This window comes from Schistocerca serialis, chromosome 5 (assembly GCF_023864345.2).
Source record: "Schistocerca serialis cubense isolate TAMUIC-IGC-003099 chromosome 5, iqSchSeri2.2, whole genome shotgun sequence".
NCBI lineage: Eukaryota > Metazoa > Arthropoda > Insecta > Orthoptera > Acrididae > Schistocerca > Schistocerca serialis.
The window spans coordinates 188,286,126-188,305,953 of NC_064642.1; the positions used below are offsets into that span (position 1 = coordinate 188,286,126).

The window sequence follows — 19,828 nt, forward strand, 5'->3', positions numbered from 1 at the left end:
GTTCCACTTTATTGTAATGTATTCACATATTTTGACAATCTTCTGACAAAGGATCAAGGTAGTGAGTCTTATATTCATATGGTTTATGTTTTTTATTTTAGATTTTCACATCCACAAGAACCTTGTCTTTTTGGATCTATGGAACGAAAACTGGATCTAATCTAATGACTTTGCAGGCAATATTAATATTAAAATTAGAATTTTTTTAGATGATACAGTTATCTACAATGAAGTACTATCTGAAAGAAGCTGCTTAAATATTCAGTCGTATCTTTATAAGATTTCAAAGTGGTGCAGAAATGGACAACTAGCTATAAATGCTCAGAAGTGTAAAATTTTGCACTTCACGAAACGAAAAATACATAGTATCCTGTGACTATAATATCGATGAGTCACTATTGAAATTGGCCAATTCATACAAATACCTGGGTGTATCATTTTGTAGGGGTATGAAATGGAGTGATCTCATTTATCAGTAAAGCAGATGGTGGACTTGGGTTTATTGGTAAAATACTGGGGAAGTTCAATCATCCTAGTAACTTGTACAATGTGATGTACCCTCTACCCAGCACCTTATGTGATTTGCAGAGTAGAAATGTATATGTAGATGTGTATTGTGGTGAGAGGGTTGCTCACAGGCACAAGTGCAACTGGGGTGTAGTGTCCATTGTTCAATATTGCCAGCTGATATGACATGAGTGGAATTGGGTCTAGACTACAAAATAAGGTGCTGCTTTCACGCCATGCATGAGCAGAGTTATACTCACTGGTCGTTGGTGAAGACTCGCCTTAGCACGAATTGTTGCCATGGACTAGTGGGTAACACTTCTCCAAATATAGTTAAAATGTTGCTCTTCTTTGCTTCCTCCAGTGCTGGCAGCTTTAGGCGAGTAAAATTCATGTGATAGAAAGGACTGCATCATCTAAGCATCAACTCAGCCATCCACTTGGGAACCAACCCTAAGTCTATTTGGGTCCCTTACAGTAATTTCTTCACAGGTAATACTTTTTAACCCAGCAAGAGTGGATTCCTAACGATTTTTCATTGAAAATGGAAGTCTGAAATTTAATAACTAACGTATGGCCATAATTTTTTATGTCAAGTATCACTATGTACCGGCTGTTACTACTTAATCATAAGTCATACATTTGCCCCCTTTCGTGTTTCCTCCCTTCCTTTTCATACCATAAAATATGTTATGCTTTTTCTTCTTTCTCGCACATTTAATGGTCACAAATCATTTATCTAGTTCTTCTTTCCCTCTCGTTCTCCTTTTACTCTTCTTCTGTTACCATGCATTTCCACTGCCTGTATACTCTCTCCAGTATACTAGTCCACTTACTAACATTAGCATTATTTCAACCTGTTTTTCTGTAACCTCCCCTTCCTAATTGACCTACTGGATTGCAATATAATTGACTGTGATCACTTATGCCTAACGAAATTTTAGAATGAATACAACTATCGTTACCGAAGAAAAATAACACTGGTTAGTAGGAGGAAAGTATACAACAGGAATAATCTACTCTAAACCGAATCTAAATACTGATTATAACGTTTAAATGGTTGGAATATAGGGCAACCACTCACGAACCAGACAGTGGAGAAAAGCGTGCCATATAATATTTAATACAAAAAAATACTGATAATACAAAAATTCTAATTAGCTAAAAAGAGGATAATTAAACACTCGCCAGCCCACTATGGCAAAGAATCTCCAGAATCTTAAGAAAGTAAACGGCAAAGAAATTTAAGTAAATAATCACTGGTGTAGCAACAGAAGGTTGTCAGGCTTTTCCACAATACAATAGTTCATGAGAAAATAAATGAATCAGACAGCACTGAGTTTGCAGTTACTTATTCAGAAATACGAAATATTGAAAGTGAAGTTCAATGAAGTTATTGGTTAAATACATGACTCGTACTAACTAAAACTTTGTTATGTAAAAAATGACTTTCAATAACTTCAGGGTAACATAATGAAAAATTTAGAAAAAGGCAAGCATTTTCTTTTGATTATTGAAAGATTGAATTGAATTTACTAAGCAAATGAGCAACTGATTTTACTTTTAATATAACAACAATAAAATGCATACCAAGCCAGCAGAAGTTACTTGCTAAGCTAAATACTGAATGAATGAAATTGGGCACTCTTAATTTGTCCTGTATCTTTAGTTATTAGTTCTGCCACTGCAATTGTACATTACTTTAAGTGAACAAAGTTAATACTGAAAATTGCAAATTTCTTAAGCTTCTATTATACAATAGAAGAATGAACAGTTACAGAGGCACAAAATTTATACTGAAACTGGCCATCAGCAAACAAACAGAACTGGCAGTAAATGATTAATCAGTTTTTCCCATTTTTGAACCACTTGGTGATTGCATGGAAAGGAAAGGCCCTGCTTGATAATAATGTCTGAGGACAATTACAACACAGGTGCCCCACAAGTCATAACTAGTTCAGGTTTTTAATTAAGTTAGTCATACTTTGTGAAAGAAGTTCCACTGTGTAACGCCTCTACAAGACTATGTAGCATTACACATTCAATCGTCCGTATAGCCCTCGAAATCTTTAAGAAATAATTTTGTGGAGATGTCCATTACAGTCGGATATACCTTGTGTCACATGAGAGTGGGAGAGTAAAAAAAGGTTGTAACCCATGACGACGTCAGCTCAAGTCGAGATTTTTTGTTGTGAAATCTTTGCTGAGTGACTGGCTCAGTATACATGTAAATCATTTCTAAAGTTTATTAGTTATTTATGCACTAAATAGTTTAATTAAGTACAATATGTTTTAGGATAAATAGGTAATGAGTTTTTATGAGATGGATATAAATGTGTTCTGACATAGCAGATCACAATGCTGCGTTATGTGTAATATTTTTTCTCTTTCATAAGAATGATACCATCTCAGTTGCTCGAGTGCGCGGACAAGTCGTAATCGAGTGCGAGTCCTCTGTAATTTTTATGAATGGACGTAGAACTGATAATTCACAACCTGGAGTTGGTTTAGAAAATATTCTAGGGAACCACAGCCAAACTTTGTTTCAAACAAGGCGCGCGCGGAGTTTGTAAATCGGCGCGAAGTTTGAGATACGCGGTAGGCTATCGCGCGTTATAGTTGCGTAAAGGATTAAGTAACACTGGCCGTGATTTATTGACATTAACTTAATAATAATTATCAAAGAATTATCGGAGGGGATTGTAAGTCTTCTTGAGGCTTAAGGCAAGTGTGAGTTGATTTACTGTTTGAATATGACAGATATTAATCACGACTAGTCAGCAAGTTGATACGTTGCTTAGCAACCCATAACCATATTCTGATATAATTACCGGAACGATCATTTCAATCATTAGTGACCACTACACAGACGAACACACACACCAGAAAACGAACTACTCTCGTTGTGAATGACATTTGGAACTGATGGGTTTTGTTTCAGCTCCTTGGGATCAAAAAACTTCATCTGAAGTTCAAACTTTACAAACTGTGTCATGTTCCTTCAGTTTGGTAGAACGATAGACATTATTTTTTCAAAAAGAGAGCACTTACTTTTTTCTTTTAGAGGAATGTTTCTGCTTCAGTCATCAGTCTTCTCAAAACGGAAATAAGGGTGACACACACACAGCACTACATCATCGTGATCAACCACACACATGTGCTCCCTTTCTCCTTTTTGTGTTGAAACCCTGAGGCATAGTCGCGGTACGACGAAGGGAAAAAGAAGAGGAGAAGAAAAGGAAGAGAGGGCCAAAAAGGGGAGGTCACAATTATATCTTTTTACTCTTAACAGTCTTACAGCTGTGCAAACAATGAAGAATGTAGCTAGCGACAATGCTGAGCTACTGCTGTTGCCCTTCCTGCTGGTTGAGAACCCTGAGTCGTCTCCAGAGCTATGGAAAATTATGGGACAGACAATAGTTAGAACTGCAGTTTCCTGTGCTTTTCCACTACTATCGTGCTCTCAGCACTCTTGGGTTAACGAATTAGGTGCACATACACTGGCGCGATCACAGCTGCACACTGTGTCTGTGGGTGCGCCCAATAATCGTTTCCACACTATTTGTCACTCAAGCTGCTCTACTTCCTCTCTTCTCGCAGCACGACAGAGACTCTCCATATGCATTGATGAACAATGGCACAGTTACTACCACTCCGTTGTTGTTATCGATACATTAAAATTAAAGTTTCCTTCGCCATTGCTCAGCAGTTTATAATATTTACATTATAATTACTATATACTATATACATTCAGAAATAAATACACTATTACATCCATTACATATTAACTATGGTTTCTGCAATGCAGCTTACATGTTTGGAATCAGAAATACAGTACAAATTATCAATGGATATTAAATGAGAAAAAATTTTGAATGGTGCAGAAGCTATTTAATGTGCATTTTCGGCGTTACATTCCTTGTGACCAGTATTGCCCCAGGAACGCCACCTGAAACGCACGTGTGCCACCTGACTCTGTCTCCCATTACCTTACTTGGTTTTAAATCTAATCTTTGCCTTCTCCAACAAATCTACAGGCTAGCCTTCTATTAAGTTTGCAAAAGATGCGACAGGGTGGATTGCGCCTTTCAGATGAGATCCTTCGATTCCACTTAGCCAATGATGTGTAATGACTATAGTTCCACTGTGTGCACTATGCAAGTCTATCTTTAATTCCTTTTTAATGGATTCTTATACTGCTTCCTCGGTCTGGTTATTGTTCTTGGCGATTTCATTCCCCCTTGTTTCCATTTAGTTACAGAGTTCATCACATTTTTTTGCGTGTTTAAACTGCAGACTCCTTGATTTTGGTGACATCACTATACACTATGTCGTAAATCTACTTCAGCGCTTTTCTTTCTTATAGAAACCTTTACTCGATAGAAACCTTTACTCGTTTCTTCATCCAAGGTAGCGACTGTTTCAGACTGAGTTTAAATTTCTGCTTCCAGTTCAGAAATTATTTATTGATTGTTTGCTCCTAATTCCTCACATTTGGCTATACATTCTTATGCTTACCAAATACTGACTCAGAAATTTATTCCTTCTCCTGTAGCACTGTGCCTCCTATCCTTCCTTCTGTTTTCCATTCTTCCTTCTCTTTTATCTGTTGTGCATCTCATTCTTTCTTCTGTCTCCTATATTGTGCTTCTCATTCTTCCTGTTGTCTTATTACTATTACTAGTGTCAGGTTTGTGTCGTTCAGCAGTCATGGCTGAATAGACTGCATCAAAAAATATAAAACTGATATACACAAATAATATTCAACAACATCATAATTAATGTGCTATTGACATTTGAGTTCTCTGAAATAGCCACTAGTTTTGGAGAAAGTTCAGTACAGGCATTCACTTTCTTCACAGTAAAAGAATTCCTGTGTGGAGGAGAGCAGACATAGTTTTAAGATTCTTGAAATTTTGTTCTTGAACCTCTCCAGTGGCAGGACCTGCACTTCTGTTGATAGTGGTCCAAATATTCTCAGGGCAATGTTTTTGAAAGCTACTTTTTTGTTTGGATGGTCAGTAGGTTGGTGTGTTTATGCTCTCTTTGTTGTGGATGTTATGATCATGTATGTCATGTCTCTTGATGAAGAAATCTAGATTGTATTTAATGGGAAGGAGGTACAACAATACATAATGACTATAAACAGTCATTATGCCCAATTTTCTGTCTCCTACTCGGTGTTATGATCCTTATTGCCTCTTTTTTTAGTAATAATACTTACTTGCAGCCTGTCGAGTGTGTCCATTCTAACAGATCATAGCCAATATGGCTATGAAACAATGAATAATATACTATTAGAAGATGATGATCAGTTTCAGCATATGACTTGTGACAGTTTATCAAACACATGTACAATGTGGTCTTGCCAAATGAGTCAGATGTCCAGTATGAAGCACAGAAGTTTCACAACCCTTACACATTTTAGATATCCTTTGCCATTGAGGCTATACGTCGGTTTTTGAGATTTTTTAATTGATTCTCGTTTTGTTTTTAAAATACCAATCTTTTGTCACAGCAAAGAAAGCATCTGCTTCTTCTTGAACCTTGCTGGTATTGATACTCTTGCATACAAAAAAGGGTGTGATCTGCAGATTGTGAGAACTGTCTATGAGAACATAAGTTATTGGCAAAAACTAGGAACAGAAGGGCCCCCAGTATGGATCCCTGTTGCACGTCGTATTCCAAGATACATTCACATGATGGACTGATACAATCTGCCTTTTGTTTTCCAGATAAGATTTGAGGGTTCTCAGAACAGTGTCTCGAACTCCATATTGACTGTGCTTATTTAGAAGGACCTCGTGAGGGTTGCAGTCAAATGCTTTTCTAAGGACACAAGGCATCACTAGTGAAGATTATTTTTCTTCAAAACTGTGCTTTATCCTAGTAACCAGATCTAGCGCTGCTTTTGTTGTAGATTTGCCTTTATGGAAGTCATACTGTGTGTCTAAGAGAGATTATTAGTTTCGAAGTAATTTGGGATATCGCCCATCTTGCTGTCTCAGCGACTTTAGCGAACATTGGAATTATTGAGACTGGTCTGAAGCTTGCTACCATGCCTAGGTCACACTTGTTATAATCTGGTACTCTCTGTGATAGTTTCAGAAAGTCGAAAGTACACCAGCACAGAGACTCTTACTAATTTACATAATTAATGATTCAGCAATATCATGGATAATTTTCTTAAGGACATTAGTCGACATCCCATATATACCCTGACTGTCAGAAGATTTATAAGATTTTACAATCTTTATTATTTCATTTTGGTTTTTGTAATTGCTTGCATTTCGTCTTAGTGCATCCTTTTCCATTTCTTACAGCAGCTGCAGGGTGTAAACCGCATTCTCCACTGTTTTTTAATCTTTCTGATTATTTTGCCACCTGGTGCTGTGATTTGGAATATCAGTTTAATTATAACATTGCATAATAATTCTCACTGTGGAGCAGTGTTGTGACAATAGCAATATACACATGTGGAAACTATTCCACAGAATATTAATAAAATATAAGTAATATGTAACTCCAGGCTGTTTGTAACTACGAGAAAAGGTGCGTACATTTGTGAGTGAGTGGGCTGTCTAAATACTACTGCATTTGGGGATGATTGTAAGAAATTGTAATTAATGTAAAAGTCGACTATGAGGAATATACAGGAGAGGTAGATGCACGTATTTTCTTGGATTTACCTTTCCTTGTGGCCTGGTTGCAAAGAATGTCAGTTATGGTGGAAATAAGAAACATTTAAAAATTATAACTAAGGGAACCAGACTTCGTTAGAAAAAGAGAAATGGTGAAGATTGCAGGTATTAATGACACAGCAAATGACCAAACTGGAAAAGATGAAAATGGCGGCCACAAAGGAAGAAAAGGTCATGTTCACCTTCCTCCATTTTTGTACTGCGCTGTCATGAAGAGCACCACTGTTATCTGTATCCATCTCATATAAATAAAACAATATTGATCCAGGAGAATATATTACCAGGCTTCCATAAATAATGATTAATGCGGAGATTTCATTTTGACTTAAACTGGTCATTATTAATAAGCTTTCATAAATATAGCACCAGGAGTCTCATATTTGTCTACATTTTATGACAACCAAGAACAAAACCGAAAACGACTACTAAAGCTAATAACTGACGAGCGTGATTATGCCATTGTCTCCCATAGTCTAAAAGAGCTCTTACTTGTCTTTGATTGGCTGATCGATATCTGGCAAATATTTTACAATTTGGTATATCAAGAAATATTGAAAAGGTCTATATTCAGATCAGGGATTGCACTTATAGTGCTTCTCTCAATGCCAGTAATTTGATTGTTGAAGTTATCTGGACTACACAAGCTAAATTGCCTTGCATAGGTTGTTCAGTGAACCTATCACTACTTTACTTTTTGGCTTCTTCTACACTCTTTCAATAAACTTTTTCTGCATGAAAATAATTATTGTAAACATTTCCTTTTGACTGGGATCAACTGCTGTTTTGAAGTAATCATGTAATAGCAGTACACTGTGTTTTAATTTTTTCAGTTCACTAGTATAACATGTTTTTTCTTTCAGCACATTTTGCCTATGTTGTTACATGTTCACAGGACCTTTCCTGTACTTCTGTGGTTAGAGATAGCGAAATTTAGTTTCGATGGTCTGGAATAACTCTTTAAGTGCATCAGTTGCTGCCTTTCTACTGTAGATAGTGCTGTCTGAGAAGAAATTAATATTTCCTTATTTATGACCTTTTTGTGAATATAAGTGTTTGTTGTGTCTCGCATTCATCCTTCTGTTTTATCCGTTTTGCTTCTCACTCTTCCTTCCTTCCACTTTATTAAAGCCATTACTGTACCTATTTGATTTCGTAGCCCCAGTTCACTGCTACTCATTATTGTCTTTGTTTTTGTCTTTAAATGGCACTGAACAAGTTTTACTACTGTCTGCAAGATCTTCCCTGTCTGATTTCGCCACCATCCAAAAATTCTGAAACCATAGACTCATCCCATCGTCCATTCTATCACCATCCGAGTTTCTTATTTATTCCGCTAAAAACTTCCCCTGTTTCAGCCATAATGGTGAATTCGAATATTACAAGTTTAATAATCACCACTCATCTTGCAGAAGTATATATCGTTCAATTATAACACAATTAGCTTAAAATCCTCATATGCAATTTCACACCCAAAAATACAACAGCTACCACCAAAAATTGTGCTGCAGCAATTTCAGCCAAAACTACAAATTTGCTTCGTGTGATGATTACTTATTGTCTTGCACTTATGTGGTTACGTAGTATACTATCGTCTGTATAATGAAAACTGCTTGTAATCTTACGCTCCCATATATCACCATTAAATTTTTCTTAGCTTCTTCATCAGTTTCAAAAAACATCGAGAGACGTAAAATGTACAAAAAACTGTTTTTTTATTTCATTTCTCTGTTGTTGCCTGTGGTACATCTATGGGTAGATTCTTGAGGCTGTAATTTTTGACTTTGTGAGTTCCAGTTGTCATGAAAATTGAGGAAGTATTTTCTGTTGCTATGACTTTCTTTTATTTTATCCCATTCTTCTGTATCTCCACTTCAGAACATAAATTCGCATTGTTATTGCATAACATAAAAACACGACCGATTCCATCAGCAGAGGCATGCCCACTACTACTAACCATGGAGGTATTTTTACCTCCATGCTACTAACTCATTCTGTAGTACTAACAACATTCCAAAGTGTTTGCAAAGCAAAAGAGTTTACAAACTACCTTGGCAAAAGAGGAATCGTCACCAAGTTGTATCGTTATTTTGTAAATGGGTCCAGAAATAAATTTCATAATTAGCATTACATTGTGCAATTAATAATACGAATTTTAAGTATGCCAGATTTCCGTAATTTCAAAAATTTCTAAAAAAAGAATAATTTTAACTGTATCGATTTTAACAAATTAATTTCTTTTTATACATTTTGCCTGAAATATAATACATCGTATACAAAATCATATGAAATTATTTTAGTGAAACAGCTGAGATAATTTTCACCTATACGAGATTCGAGATTAATCCTGGTATCAGCTACTGCTATAATAACAAAAGTTATGTAAGAAAAGGGTGTCCCATTACATGCTCCACGTCATTCTCACAATTGCTAAAGTTACTCATCACCTACATTTATTTCATTTTTCATTTCATAGTTTATCTAACACCTCTGTCAGGCTGCGTGGTTCGCTACACTGTTTCCTACTTATCATATAATTGGTAGTGTCCCGTCTACCGTCCGTTCCTTGATTGGTATGTAACGCGTTTCCTTACTATCGATTTTTTTCAGTTTTTTTCTCCTCATTTTCTCTTCAGTGACAATAGTTCTGATGGCTCGTCGCCACTTGTAAGGTAATGGGGAAAGGAGCAGGAATGTAATTATTATGTGCCATGTCACTCATCACTACTTTAAAGATCGTAACCATCAAAGTTTTGGAAAACAGCAACTAAATCGAAAGGTTTTGTTTCACTGGTGCACTTATTTATGACGACAAATGATTAATAAAAACACCTGGTTTTCTTCCTTTACTTTAGTTGGCACTCTGGGTACTTTGCTCATTTCAAACAATCACACTCACTTTTGTTAGCTTCAGCTCCAATAAATGTAATCCAAAGAGATCCAAAGACACAGTAAGCTAATTGTTATAACCTACACTACTCATTGATACAAAAAACTGTACTATGGGTAAAAGCAAATACAGTAGGGTTAGCGATATATTTGACACCGGTGGCTCCGTAATCGGCACTGTGTGTTGTCCTTCGGTCGCGGTGTTGATGAGCAACGAGAAAAATTTCAGTGGGCACGCAGCAGGCTTACGATTTCCTAGGTTTTGGAGAAAACTGTTGATGGCTACAACCCTCTTAGTGAAGACGACGATTGATTCATATTGCTGATGTGCAATTAGGGAGATGATAGATGGTTCAGTGTTTGTGAATGGCCGTTTTTAAGTGGACTTAAAAGGGGTCAGTCGGCATATTTTACTGATCTTACATTCGGACGTATGTTCCTATGTGCAGACAATTATAACAATTTTAACTGTATCGATTTTAACAAATTAATTTCTTTTTATACATTTTGCCTGAAATATAATACATCGTATACAAAATCATATGAAATTATTTTAGTGAAACAGCTGAGATAATTTTCACCTATAGGAGATTCGAGATTAATCCTGGTATCAGCTACTGCTATAATAACAAAAGTTATGTTAGAAAAATGTGTCCCATTACATGCTCCACGTCATTCTTACAATTGCTAAAGTTACTCATCACCTACATTTATTTCATTTTTCATTTCATAGTTCATCTAACACCTCTGTCAGGCTGCGTGGTTCGCTACACTGTTTCCTACTTATCATATAATTGGTAGTGTCCCGTCTACCGTCCGTTCCTTGATTGGTATGTAACGCGTTTCCTTACTATCGATTTTTTTCAGTTTTTTTCTCCTCATTTTCTCTTCAGTGACAATAGTTCTGATCGCTCGTCGCCACTTGTAAAGTAATGGGGAAAGGAGCAGGAATGTAATTATTATGTGCCATGTCACTCATCACTACTTTAAAGATCGTAACCATCAAAGTTTTGGAAAACAGCAACTAAATCGAAAGGTTTTGTTTCACTGGTGCACTTATTTATGACGACAAATGATTAATAAAAACACCTGGTTTTCTTCCTTTACTTTAGTTGGCACTCTGGGTACCTTGCTCATTTCAAACAATCACACTCACTTTTGTTAGCTTCAGCTCCAATAAATGTAATCCAAAGAGATCCAAAGACACAGTAAGCTAATTGTTATAACCTACACTACTCATTGATACAAAAAACTGTACTATGGGTAAAAGCAAATACAGTAGGGTTAGCGATATATTTGACACCGGTGGCTCCGTAATCGGCACTGTGTGTTGTCCTTCGGTCGCGGTGTTGAAGAGCAACGAGAAAAATTTCGGTGGGCACGGAGCAGGCTTACGATTTCCTAGGTTTTGGAGAAAACTGTTGATGGCTACAACCCTCTTAGTGAAGACGACGATTGATTCATATTGCTGATGTGCAATTAGGGAGATGATAGATGGTTCAGTGTTTGTGAATGGCCGTTTTTAAGTGGACTTAAAAGGGGTCAGTCGGCATATTTTACTGATCTTACATTCGGACGTATGTTCCTATGTGCAGACAATTATAGGAAACAAACAGGCCAAATAACTAGCCGGTTAAGGATGTTAAAAAAAGCGTGTAAGTTTGGTAGAGAGATTTGTTTGACAGTAGGTTATGGCAGCAATATCTGAAGCCGTGGATGATGCTGTATTTATGATATACTAATAGATTTCGCCAGCGATCTAGGCATGTTACACCTGAATTGTGCAAATACTCGCCTTTAACGTAACTGTGCTCGCTAGAATTAGTCCGGGTGGTAATGTGCTCGCATCCCATGCAAGCAAGTCCGGATTCGATTTCCGGTCGGGTTGGAGATTTTCTCCGCTCGGGGAAGGGTGTTGTGTTGTCCTCATCATCATTCCATCTTCATCACCGACGCGCAAGCAGCCCAATGTGGCGTCGACTGAAATAAGACTTGCAGTTGGCGGCTGTAAACTGCCCCGATGGGGCCTCCCGGCCAACGATGCCATACTCTCATTTCCATTTTTTTTTCTTTTTTTTGCTAGAATTAAAGTATACTAAAGGATTGTCGATTTGTTTACTGCGTCATCATACTTATCGTATGTTATAGGAAGGAATGTTGACTAATGAGTGTTGGTGTCTGTCCGTATAATTTGAGACATAGTGGACGTTCTACAAATACCAGCAAGGAAATTATTTCTTTTGGTTATTTCTCCATTACAGCTCCAGTTACTTTCAACTTTGTTTGATGGAAGTTAGATTGACAGATGCGACAGACAAACCTTTTATTCAGTGAACGCAGATGCTGTTAGACAGACGTCTGGTGGGATATCATTGGGTATTGACGTTATTTTTGACTTTTAGGTTATGCAACATCACGCGTCCAAATGTTTCCGCGATAACAGTGTCTTTCATTAGGAATGAACTCTGCCTCTTGCTGTGAACAGTTGTGAAACCATATCGTGCATGAACTATTGTGTGTCACTTTGTGAAAGCCCTTTTAATACGTAATACGAAGAGCGCACCGGCATACGTGTCTGACACCGTATCTGCGATGGCAGGTTAGAATTATTTCACTCACATTTTTATTTTACAACTTTTCACTTACTGAGGAGTATAGTATTTCTAAATTCAAGTTATGAACTACACAGTAGGTCTGTTAATACACTCAACGATTTCAATAATTGGTATAGACTGCCAGCGTGAAGTTATTTTTCTGCTTAGTTGTAGGTGTGTACCTATTTTCGAGACGAGTATATACCCGCCCGACCCATTGTAGCTTAATGATTTTTAATAGACGGGGGATTAAGTTATTTCAAAGCGTCGAGTCATCAGAGTTATTCATTGGAAATGGCAGCAGAGCTGTCGCGCAGGATATGTTGCCCAAGAGATACATAATCATTTGAATCCTTGTCAGTCACACATTTCAGTGGGTAGTCATCAGGGATGAGCGTTTCCACTTGACTCATCGTATTTTTGAAAACGCTGATATGTCAACGTGGAATGCCAGATTCACAATACATATCATATAGGCTAGTTAAATTTATGTAAGCCTGTTGCTTCAAACTGCACAAATAGGTTTTCACCTTTCCCTTATTAATCTTAAAGTAAGTGATTTTTTTTTATTGCACAACTGTGCAGTCGATTTTCATAGGCTGCTTTGGAGACCGTAGAGAAATTAACACCTCCACTAATAATGAACTGTTTGGCTTTTTATTGCCCCAAGAATTATTAGACATTGAAGAACACTATCGGATAAGTGTATAGACGCATAGAATGTAATTTTGTGAATACTATTGTTTCGGAGAGAAAATAGTAACCATATAGGCCTATAGTGGAAATGACATGTTGGAACCTGCCTGCTTTGCTTTTACCTCATGTGCTAAATAGAACTATGAGAACCCGTGTAGCGCTACTTTATTTGCAGACGTGAAGTAGTTCCTCTTCAAAGTGTTTAGAAATTAGGTAACTTGTATACAGTTACAGTTTTCACTGAGGAATTTGTTCTAAATAAAATGAACTGATTTAGAAATTTATAATACAGCTTTTATGTTACTGTCTTGTATTGCAGTGAAAAGTATGTGCCAGGATGGAGTTAAGATATTAATTTTAGTTCTCTCGAGCAACTTAGAACTTCCTGCTCAAAATGAACTTCAATTACTATATAATGCTTAAACTGCTATACTGTAAAATTATTCTTAAGCTTATATTTTTGCAGGAAAAATAAGAACTGTTTAGATGAAAACAGAAGATGGAAGAAGAAATGTCTTACAGTAGACCTAGCAGTCCATTCTTGTTGCAATTTCCATGCAAATTTTTCTTTCTTTCTTTAGCCTGAAAACATTAACCAGTGCGTACTAGGCTTACATACAAGCCCACCCAAAATATGGTGTAATATTCTGGAGAAATTCTTCAGCTGCTCTGAGCACATTCAGAATCCAGAAGAGAGCAATGAGGATTATTACTGGGAGCAAACCCAGAGACTCCTGCAAACCCATCTTCAGAAAGTTGGAAATCCTTACACTGCCTTGCCCCTACATCCTTGAGACTGTAAAATCTTTCAGAAACCACATAGTGCCAACTGACCCCAGACTCGTAAAAAATACTGAAATACATGAACACAACACGAGGAAAAATGCAAACCTGCATGTTATATGTACAAACACTCAACTGTGTAAAAAGGGAGTTTTCCACATGGGCCTCCAACTGTTCAACAATCTTCCCACTAGTATTAAGTCCATCGAAGACAACATAAAATTTAGCAAAGCCGTGAAGTCATATTTGTTGTGTCACTGTTTGTACTCTGTAAGTGAATACTTAGAACAGTAATCTTGCTGTTTGTGTTAAATTGAAAACATTAAGCAATATAATACATTAGGATATTATAGGCCTATGTTAATATATGTTAACAATGTTAAATGACATTTTCCGACATCTGCAACACACTGTGTACCTTCAGATCACATGGAATGAATAAATAAATAAATAAGTATGCTTAAATAACTTCAAGAGCCTAATACCTAGCTTACTCGCTAATAGGGCCTACGGTGAGGATAAGGTGTAATCACATTAGGCATTTGCGATAGGGTGTGTCTTAAAATAATGCTCCAAGCTTGCTTTCTGGAAAGTAGACCACTGGAGCTAATGTCTTACATGTAAGCATTTTTATTCCTTTTCCTTCACAGCATTGCAACTGTAAAATATTAATGTTACTGATTTTGTAAAATTTGAATTGACATCTTTTACAATAGATTTTAGTATTTTCTTTTATCGGTGTGTTCACCTCTGGCTGTATCATACATAGATTTCTAGATCTTTCTGCAACTTATTTCATGCATGATGGTGGTCTGGTGTGTTGTATACTGTTATGTGCTTTATGCAGTTATAATCTTTGGATTAATGTGTTGTAACAGGAAAATTAACTGAAGAAAGGCCACAGTTTTACAGTATCAGCTATGATACTGAGGAAAGGCCTGTCCATAAGAACAGTTTAAAGTATAAATTTTCATTTGCACAAGGTAATCACTACAAATAATTTGCTCATGAGGAAACAGAATTTCAGCAACACTTCATTGTACAAAATGATTGAAAGTTCAGAGATGTAAATGGCATTAAATGTCGAGACCTCTGAAAATATAGACTAAAACCTGACTAAAATATGTAAATAGTTGTGTTTTTATGTAATATGTTATGGTGCAACTTTATTCTGAGAGCCCTGCAATTTCTATTGCTAAAATGAAGCATAGTGAAAATTAATGTCAAATAGATGTGACTATGAACATATTTGTGGACAAATCAAGTGTTAATCATAAATATCTGTAGAATTATGGAAGCTTAATTGTGGCCAAAGCCAGTTGTTCCTAAGGCAGTAGACATGAATTTGCTTTTGCATTTATATGGTGTTGGAAACTGTGTGGTTACGTCTTATATATTTGGAAGCAGTGTGTTTGGGGGAGAGGGGATTGTGAAAAACTTCAGCAATAACATTGGGAGATGAATAAATCATTAAATTTAGTCCTGGTCATATTTGTCATATGAAAAGCTATTGACTGTTTTGCAAGACTGAACGCTTTGATAGGTAAGTCAGTGGAAATCCAGCAGTTGTTTTTATTCTTACTGTATTAACTTTCCTTTGGTGATACTTGTATGTAATAAAGGTAAAGTTGACTCAGCAGACTGCTTGTAAAGTATGGTCCCCACAATAACTACATAAATCTGTTCACAGAACAGATTACACATCAACTGAAATTCAGCCAGATGTAACCCTATTGTTTGCAGAATTAAAACGACCACGAAATCATAGTTGTATTGAAACAAGCATTTTGGTTACTAAAACAGTGTGACAAATGAGAAATTCTAGGACACTATGAAGTTACCTGCTAATTTCTTTTTACATATGCAATGCATTGTCTAGCTACACCAGTACCCAATTTTTTTGCCAAAAATTAAATTTTAGGAATCATTTCAAATATGCCTTGAATATTTCAGCTAAAGTGATGATAGCAGGAAACATGGTGTTGTTCCCTTTATGTATATGTAACAAACATGATGGAAGTTCTAAAAAAATGCTGTTTGTACTTTTTTGACATTGCCAGAGCTTTGGATTACATAAACCACATACTTCTGTCGGGAGAAGTAAATCTTATGGTTTTCGTGGTATCTTCTTTGTGCATGTGTAATCTTCTCTTCATAAAAGAATGCAGATCACACTGACAAAATGCACATAAGAGTAAAGCTAAACTAAGAACGTAATATTTTGTCTTATGTAATGCAGATGGTTGATTAGATTGTCATCATTGACAACAAATATTTCGATGGTACAGATAGTCAAACCCAATGAATTTTGAGGAATGTTATCTCAAGTTGCATTTACACAGAACTAAAAAAAAATGTTTGTTTGCAGCTATGTGGAAGCACTATGTTGCAGATACGATATAATTCAGTCACCAGCTTCCTCCTAAGAGTATGAAAATTCTTTTGGCACCCAACTATATACGGAGAAATCATTGTCACAATAAAATAAGAGAAATCGTAGCTCTTACAGAAAGATTAAAGCGATTGTTCTTCGCGCGCACTGTTACAAAGTGTAATGGTAGAGAAGTAGCTTAGCTTAAAGATGGTGCCCTGAACCCTCTGCCAGGCACTTAATTGTGAATTGCAGAGTAATCATGCAGATAGAGGTAAAATATGGTATGGCACAATAATAATGCTATTTGAATTGTAGAGTAATGGTGTAGACGTAGGTACAATGCTTTATTGTAAGAATATTTACACAATAAAACATTTTGCCACATTTATATGACCCCCATAATACTGCAGATATAATGTAAATATGTACCATTTGATGTTGAATTGCTAGGCGATTCAAAACTGCTAATGGAAAATAGAAATTGAAGAATAAAAAAATGTGACTGGTTGTAGTAATTTGTGGAAACCTGTAGATAAATTGTTCTGATACTACCACATCAAATTCCTAGCCCTCCTCACCAGCATCAAACACTTCTGCATCTCCTATACCAACACAAACTAGATTTCAATAACCCCATTGTATCCCCCTTGGTCACCAACTCCAATCTGCTGCTGCACTTTCTAAGCACATACATCCATACTTACACTTACATCACTACATATCATATCCTAATGCAGCTTCAACCAATTCCCTCTCCAAGACAATGAGATCTGCCTAATATTTATCGTGCCTACCAACTTTAGATTAGATTAGATTAGATTTACTTTCATTCCAATTGATCCGTAGTGAGGTGGTCCTCCAGGATGTAGAACATGTTAGAAAAACAATACTTAACAAATATTTACAACTCAAACTAATGAGCGAATGTACCATTCCACAGGTCCCAAGTGGAATGATAGTCATTTTTGAATGAACACTATATGAATGAATTATTTTACAAATACTGATGCACTGAATTTAAAATAAAAAGTTCTTTAAATTTATTTATAGGGTAATAAATGTGTAATACAACTACTAAAATTTTTACAATGAACACATTGCTGCACTGAAATATAAATCAGTTGGTTCTACTGAGAAATGCATCAATTGAGTAGAAGGAGTTGGCCACCAATAAAACCTTTAGACTTGTCTTAAACTGAATTTCATTGGTTGTTAAGCTTGTTATGGCTGCTGACAAGTTATTGAAACTGTGTGTTCCTGAATAATGCATACGTTTTTGTACAAGACCAATTGACTTTAAATCCTTGTGAAGATTACTCTTATTTCTAGTATTGATTCCATGAATTGAGCTGTTGCTTTGAAAAAGTGATATTTTTAATGACACATTTCATTAAAGAATAAATATATTGGGAAGCAGTAGTTAGTATCCCTAGTTCCCTAAACAGGCTTCTGCAGTTCTTGAATTCACACCACATATAACTCTTACTGCATGTTTTTGTGCCCGGAAAACTTTAGCTTGGAATGAAAGGTAGCATAGTATGCCAGCTTTTTCATTTTTATGTCCCCTATGTCTGACACAATTTGCATAGCAAATAGAGATTTGTTAAGACGTTTCAGCAGTACTGTGGTGTGCTTTCCCAGTTGAATTTATTATCAAGCTGTAATCTCAAGAATTTAACACTGTCCACTTCTTCTATCTGCTTGTCATCATATGTTAGGCATATACTCGTGGGACACCCCTTACAAGTTTTGAACTGTATGTAGTGTGTTTTTTCAAAGTTTAATGACAAAGAATTGGCTAGGAACCAGTGATTAATGTCCACAAATATTTTATTAGCCGATCTTTCTAAGACTACACTTGATTTGCTATTTATTGCAATGTTTGTATCATCGAGAAACAAAACGAACTTGGCAAAATGTAGACTGGCAATGGCAAGCGTTTCTGAAGAGGAGAAATTTGTTAACATAGAGTATAGATTTAAGTGTCAGGAAGTCTTTTCAGAAAGTATTTGTATGGAGTGTAGCCCTCTGTGGAAGTGAAATGTGGATGATAAATAGTTCAGGCAAGAAGAGAATAGAAGCTTTCAAAATGTGGTGCTACAGAATAATGCTGAAGATAAGATAGGTATATCACATAACTAATGAGGAGGTACTGAATAGAATTGGGGGAAGAGGAATTTGTGGTATATCTTGACTGGAAGAAGGGATTGGATGGTAGGACGTGTTCTGATGCCTCAAGGGATCACCAATTTAGTATTGGAGGGAAGCGTGGAGGGTAAAAATCATAGAGGGAGACCGAGAGATGAATACACTAAGCAGATTCAGAAGAATGTTAGGTTGCAGTAGGTACTTGGAGATGAAGAAGCTTGCATAGGATAGAGTAGCATGGAGAGCTGCATCAAACCAGTCTCTGAACTGAATGCCACAAAATCATCTCCCACCTGACAAGCCTCCTACACCTACTGCCCTAACTGCCCTCCTTCGGCAACTCCCCCCTCGCTTCCTCTCCCTTGGCAATTTTAATATCCATCACTCTTTTTGGGGCTCTGCTTTTTCATCTGGTCAGGGGCTCCTCATTGACCAATTTCTTGTGGACCACAACCTGTGCCTTTCCAATGATGCTTCGCCTATTCACTTTAGTGCCACGTATGGCTCTTTCTGTGCCACTGAGCTTCTGCTCACTTCACCTCCCAGTCTTCCTTCCTTACACTGGTTGCCACATGATGACTTCTGTGATGGTGACTACTTCCTGTTGATACTCTTTCTGTTCCAATCTCTCGATGACCAGGTTACCTTGCTGTGCTCTCCATTGTGCTGATTGGCCTTTAAATTCTTCCCAGGTCGTGTTTACAACTTCTTTGTCAGGTTTTATCGAGGAAGTGATATGTCCAGTAAGATTATCGGCACTGCCAGCATTGCCGTTCCCCACTTGATGGTCCCGTTTGCCATTGCCCAGTTCCACGATACAGCAGAGCCATTGCCACTGCCATCTGTTATTGTGCCTTGCAACATATTAAGCATCACTGGTCTTATTACCTTGGCACTTCTTCACACCACAGCCCATTACTTAATGAAATGGAGCAAGTGTGTGTATTGGGAACACTTTCTCCTGTCTAGGTTCTTCAGTTCCTTCATCACGGGTGTGGGCTAAACTCTGCACCTCCAATGTTGTCAGTGGCAGTCTTCTCTTCTGGGTCTTGTGCTTCCAGGTGGCCTTTGTAGAAATCCATCAGTTTTTGCAGAACATCTCACAACTATTTTGCCATAGCATCAATGTCGGCCTCCTA

At 36.8% G+C, this 19,828-nt stretch overlaps 1 protein-coding gene across 2 annotated transcripts in view; it reads left to right on the forward strand.

Moving 5' to 3' along the window:
- Positions 1 to 12,419: 12,419 nt before the first annotated feature.
- Positions 12,420 to 19,828, forward strand: part of LOC126482289 (cytoplasmic aconitate hydratase-like) — a 328,052-nt gene continuing 320,643 nt past the window's right edge. Inside the window, exon 1 of one of the 2 annotated variants that reach the window (XM_050106284.1) lies at positions 12,420 to 12,693. In XM_050106284.1, coding sequence (XP_049962241.1) covers positions 12,687 to 12,693 — 7 coding nt within the window. In that variant the 5' untranslated portion in view covers positions 12,420 to 12,686. The remainder of the gene's footprint in view (positions 12,694 to 19,828) is intronic. The other variant, XM_050106283.1, reaches the window with a different exon arrangement.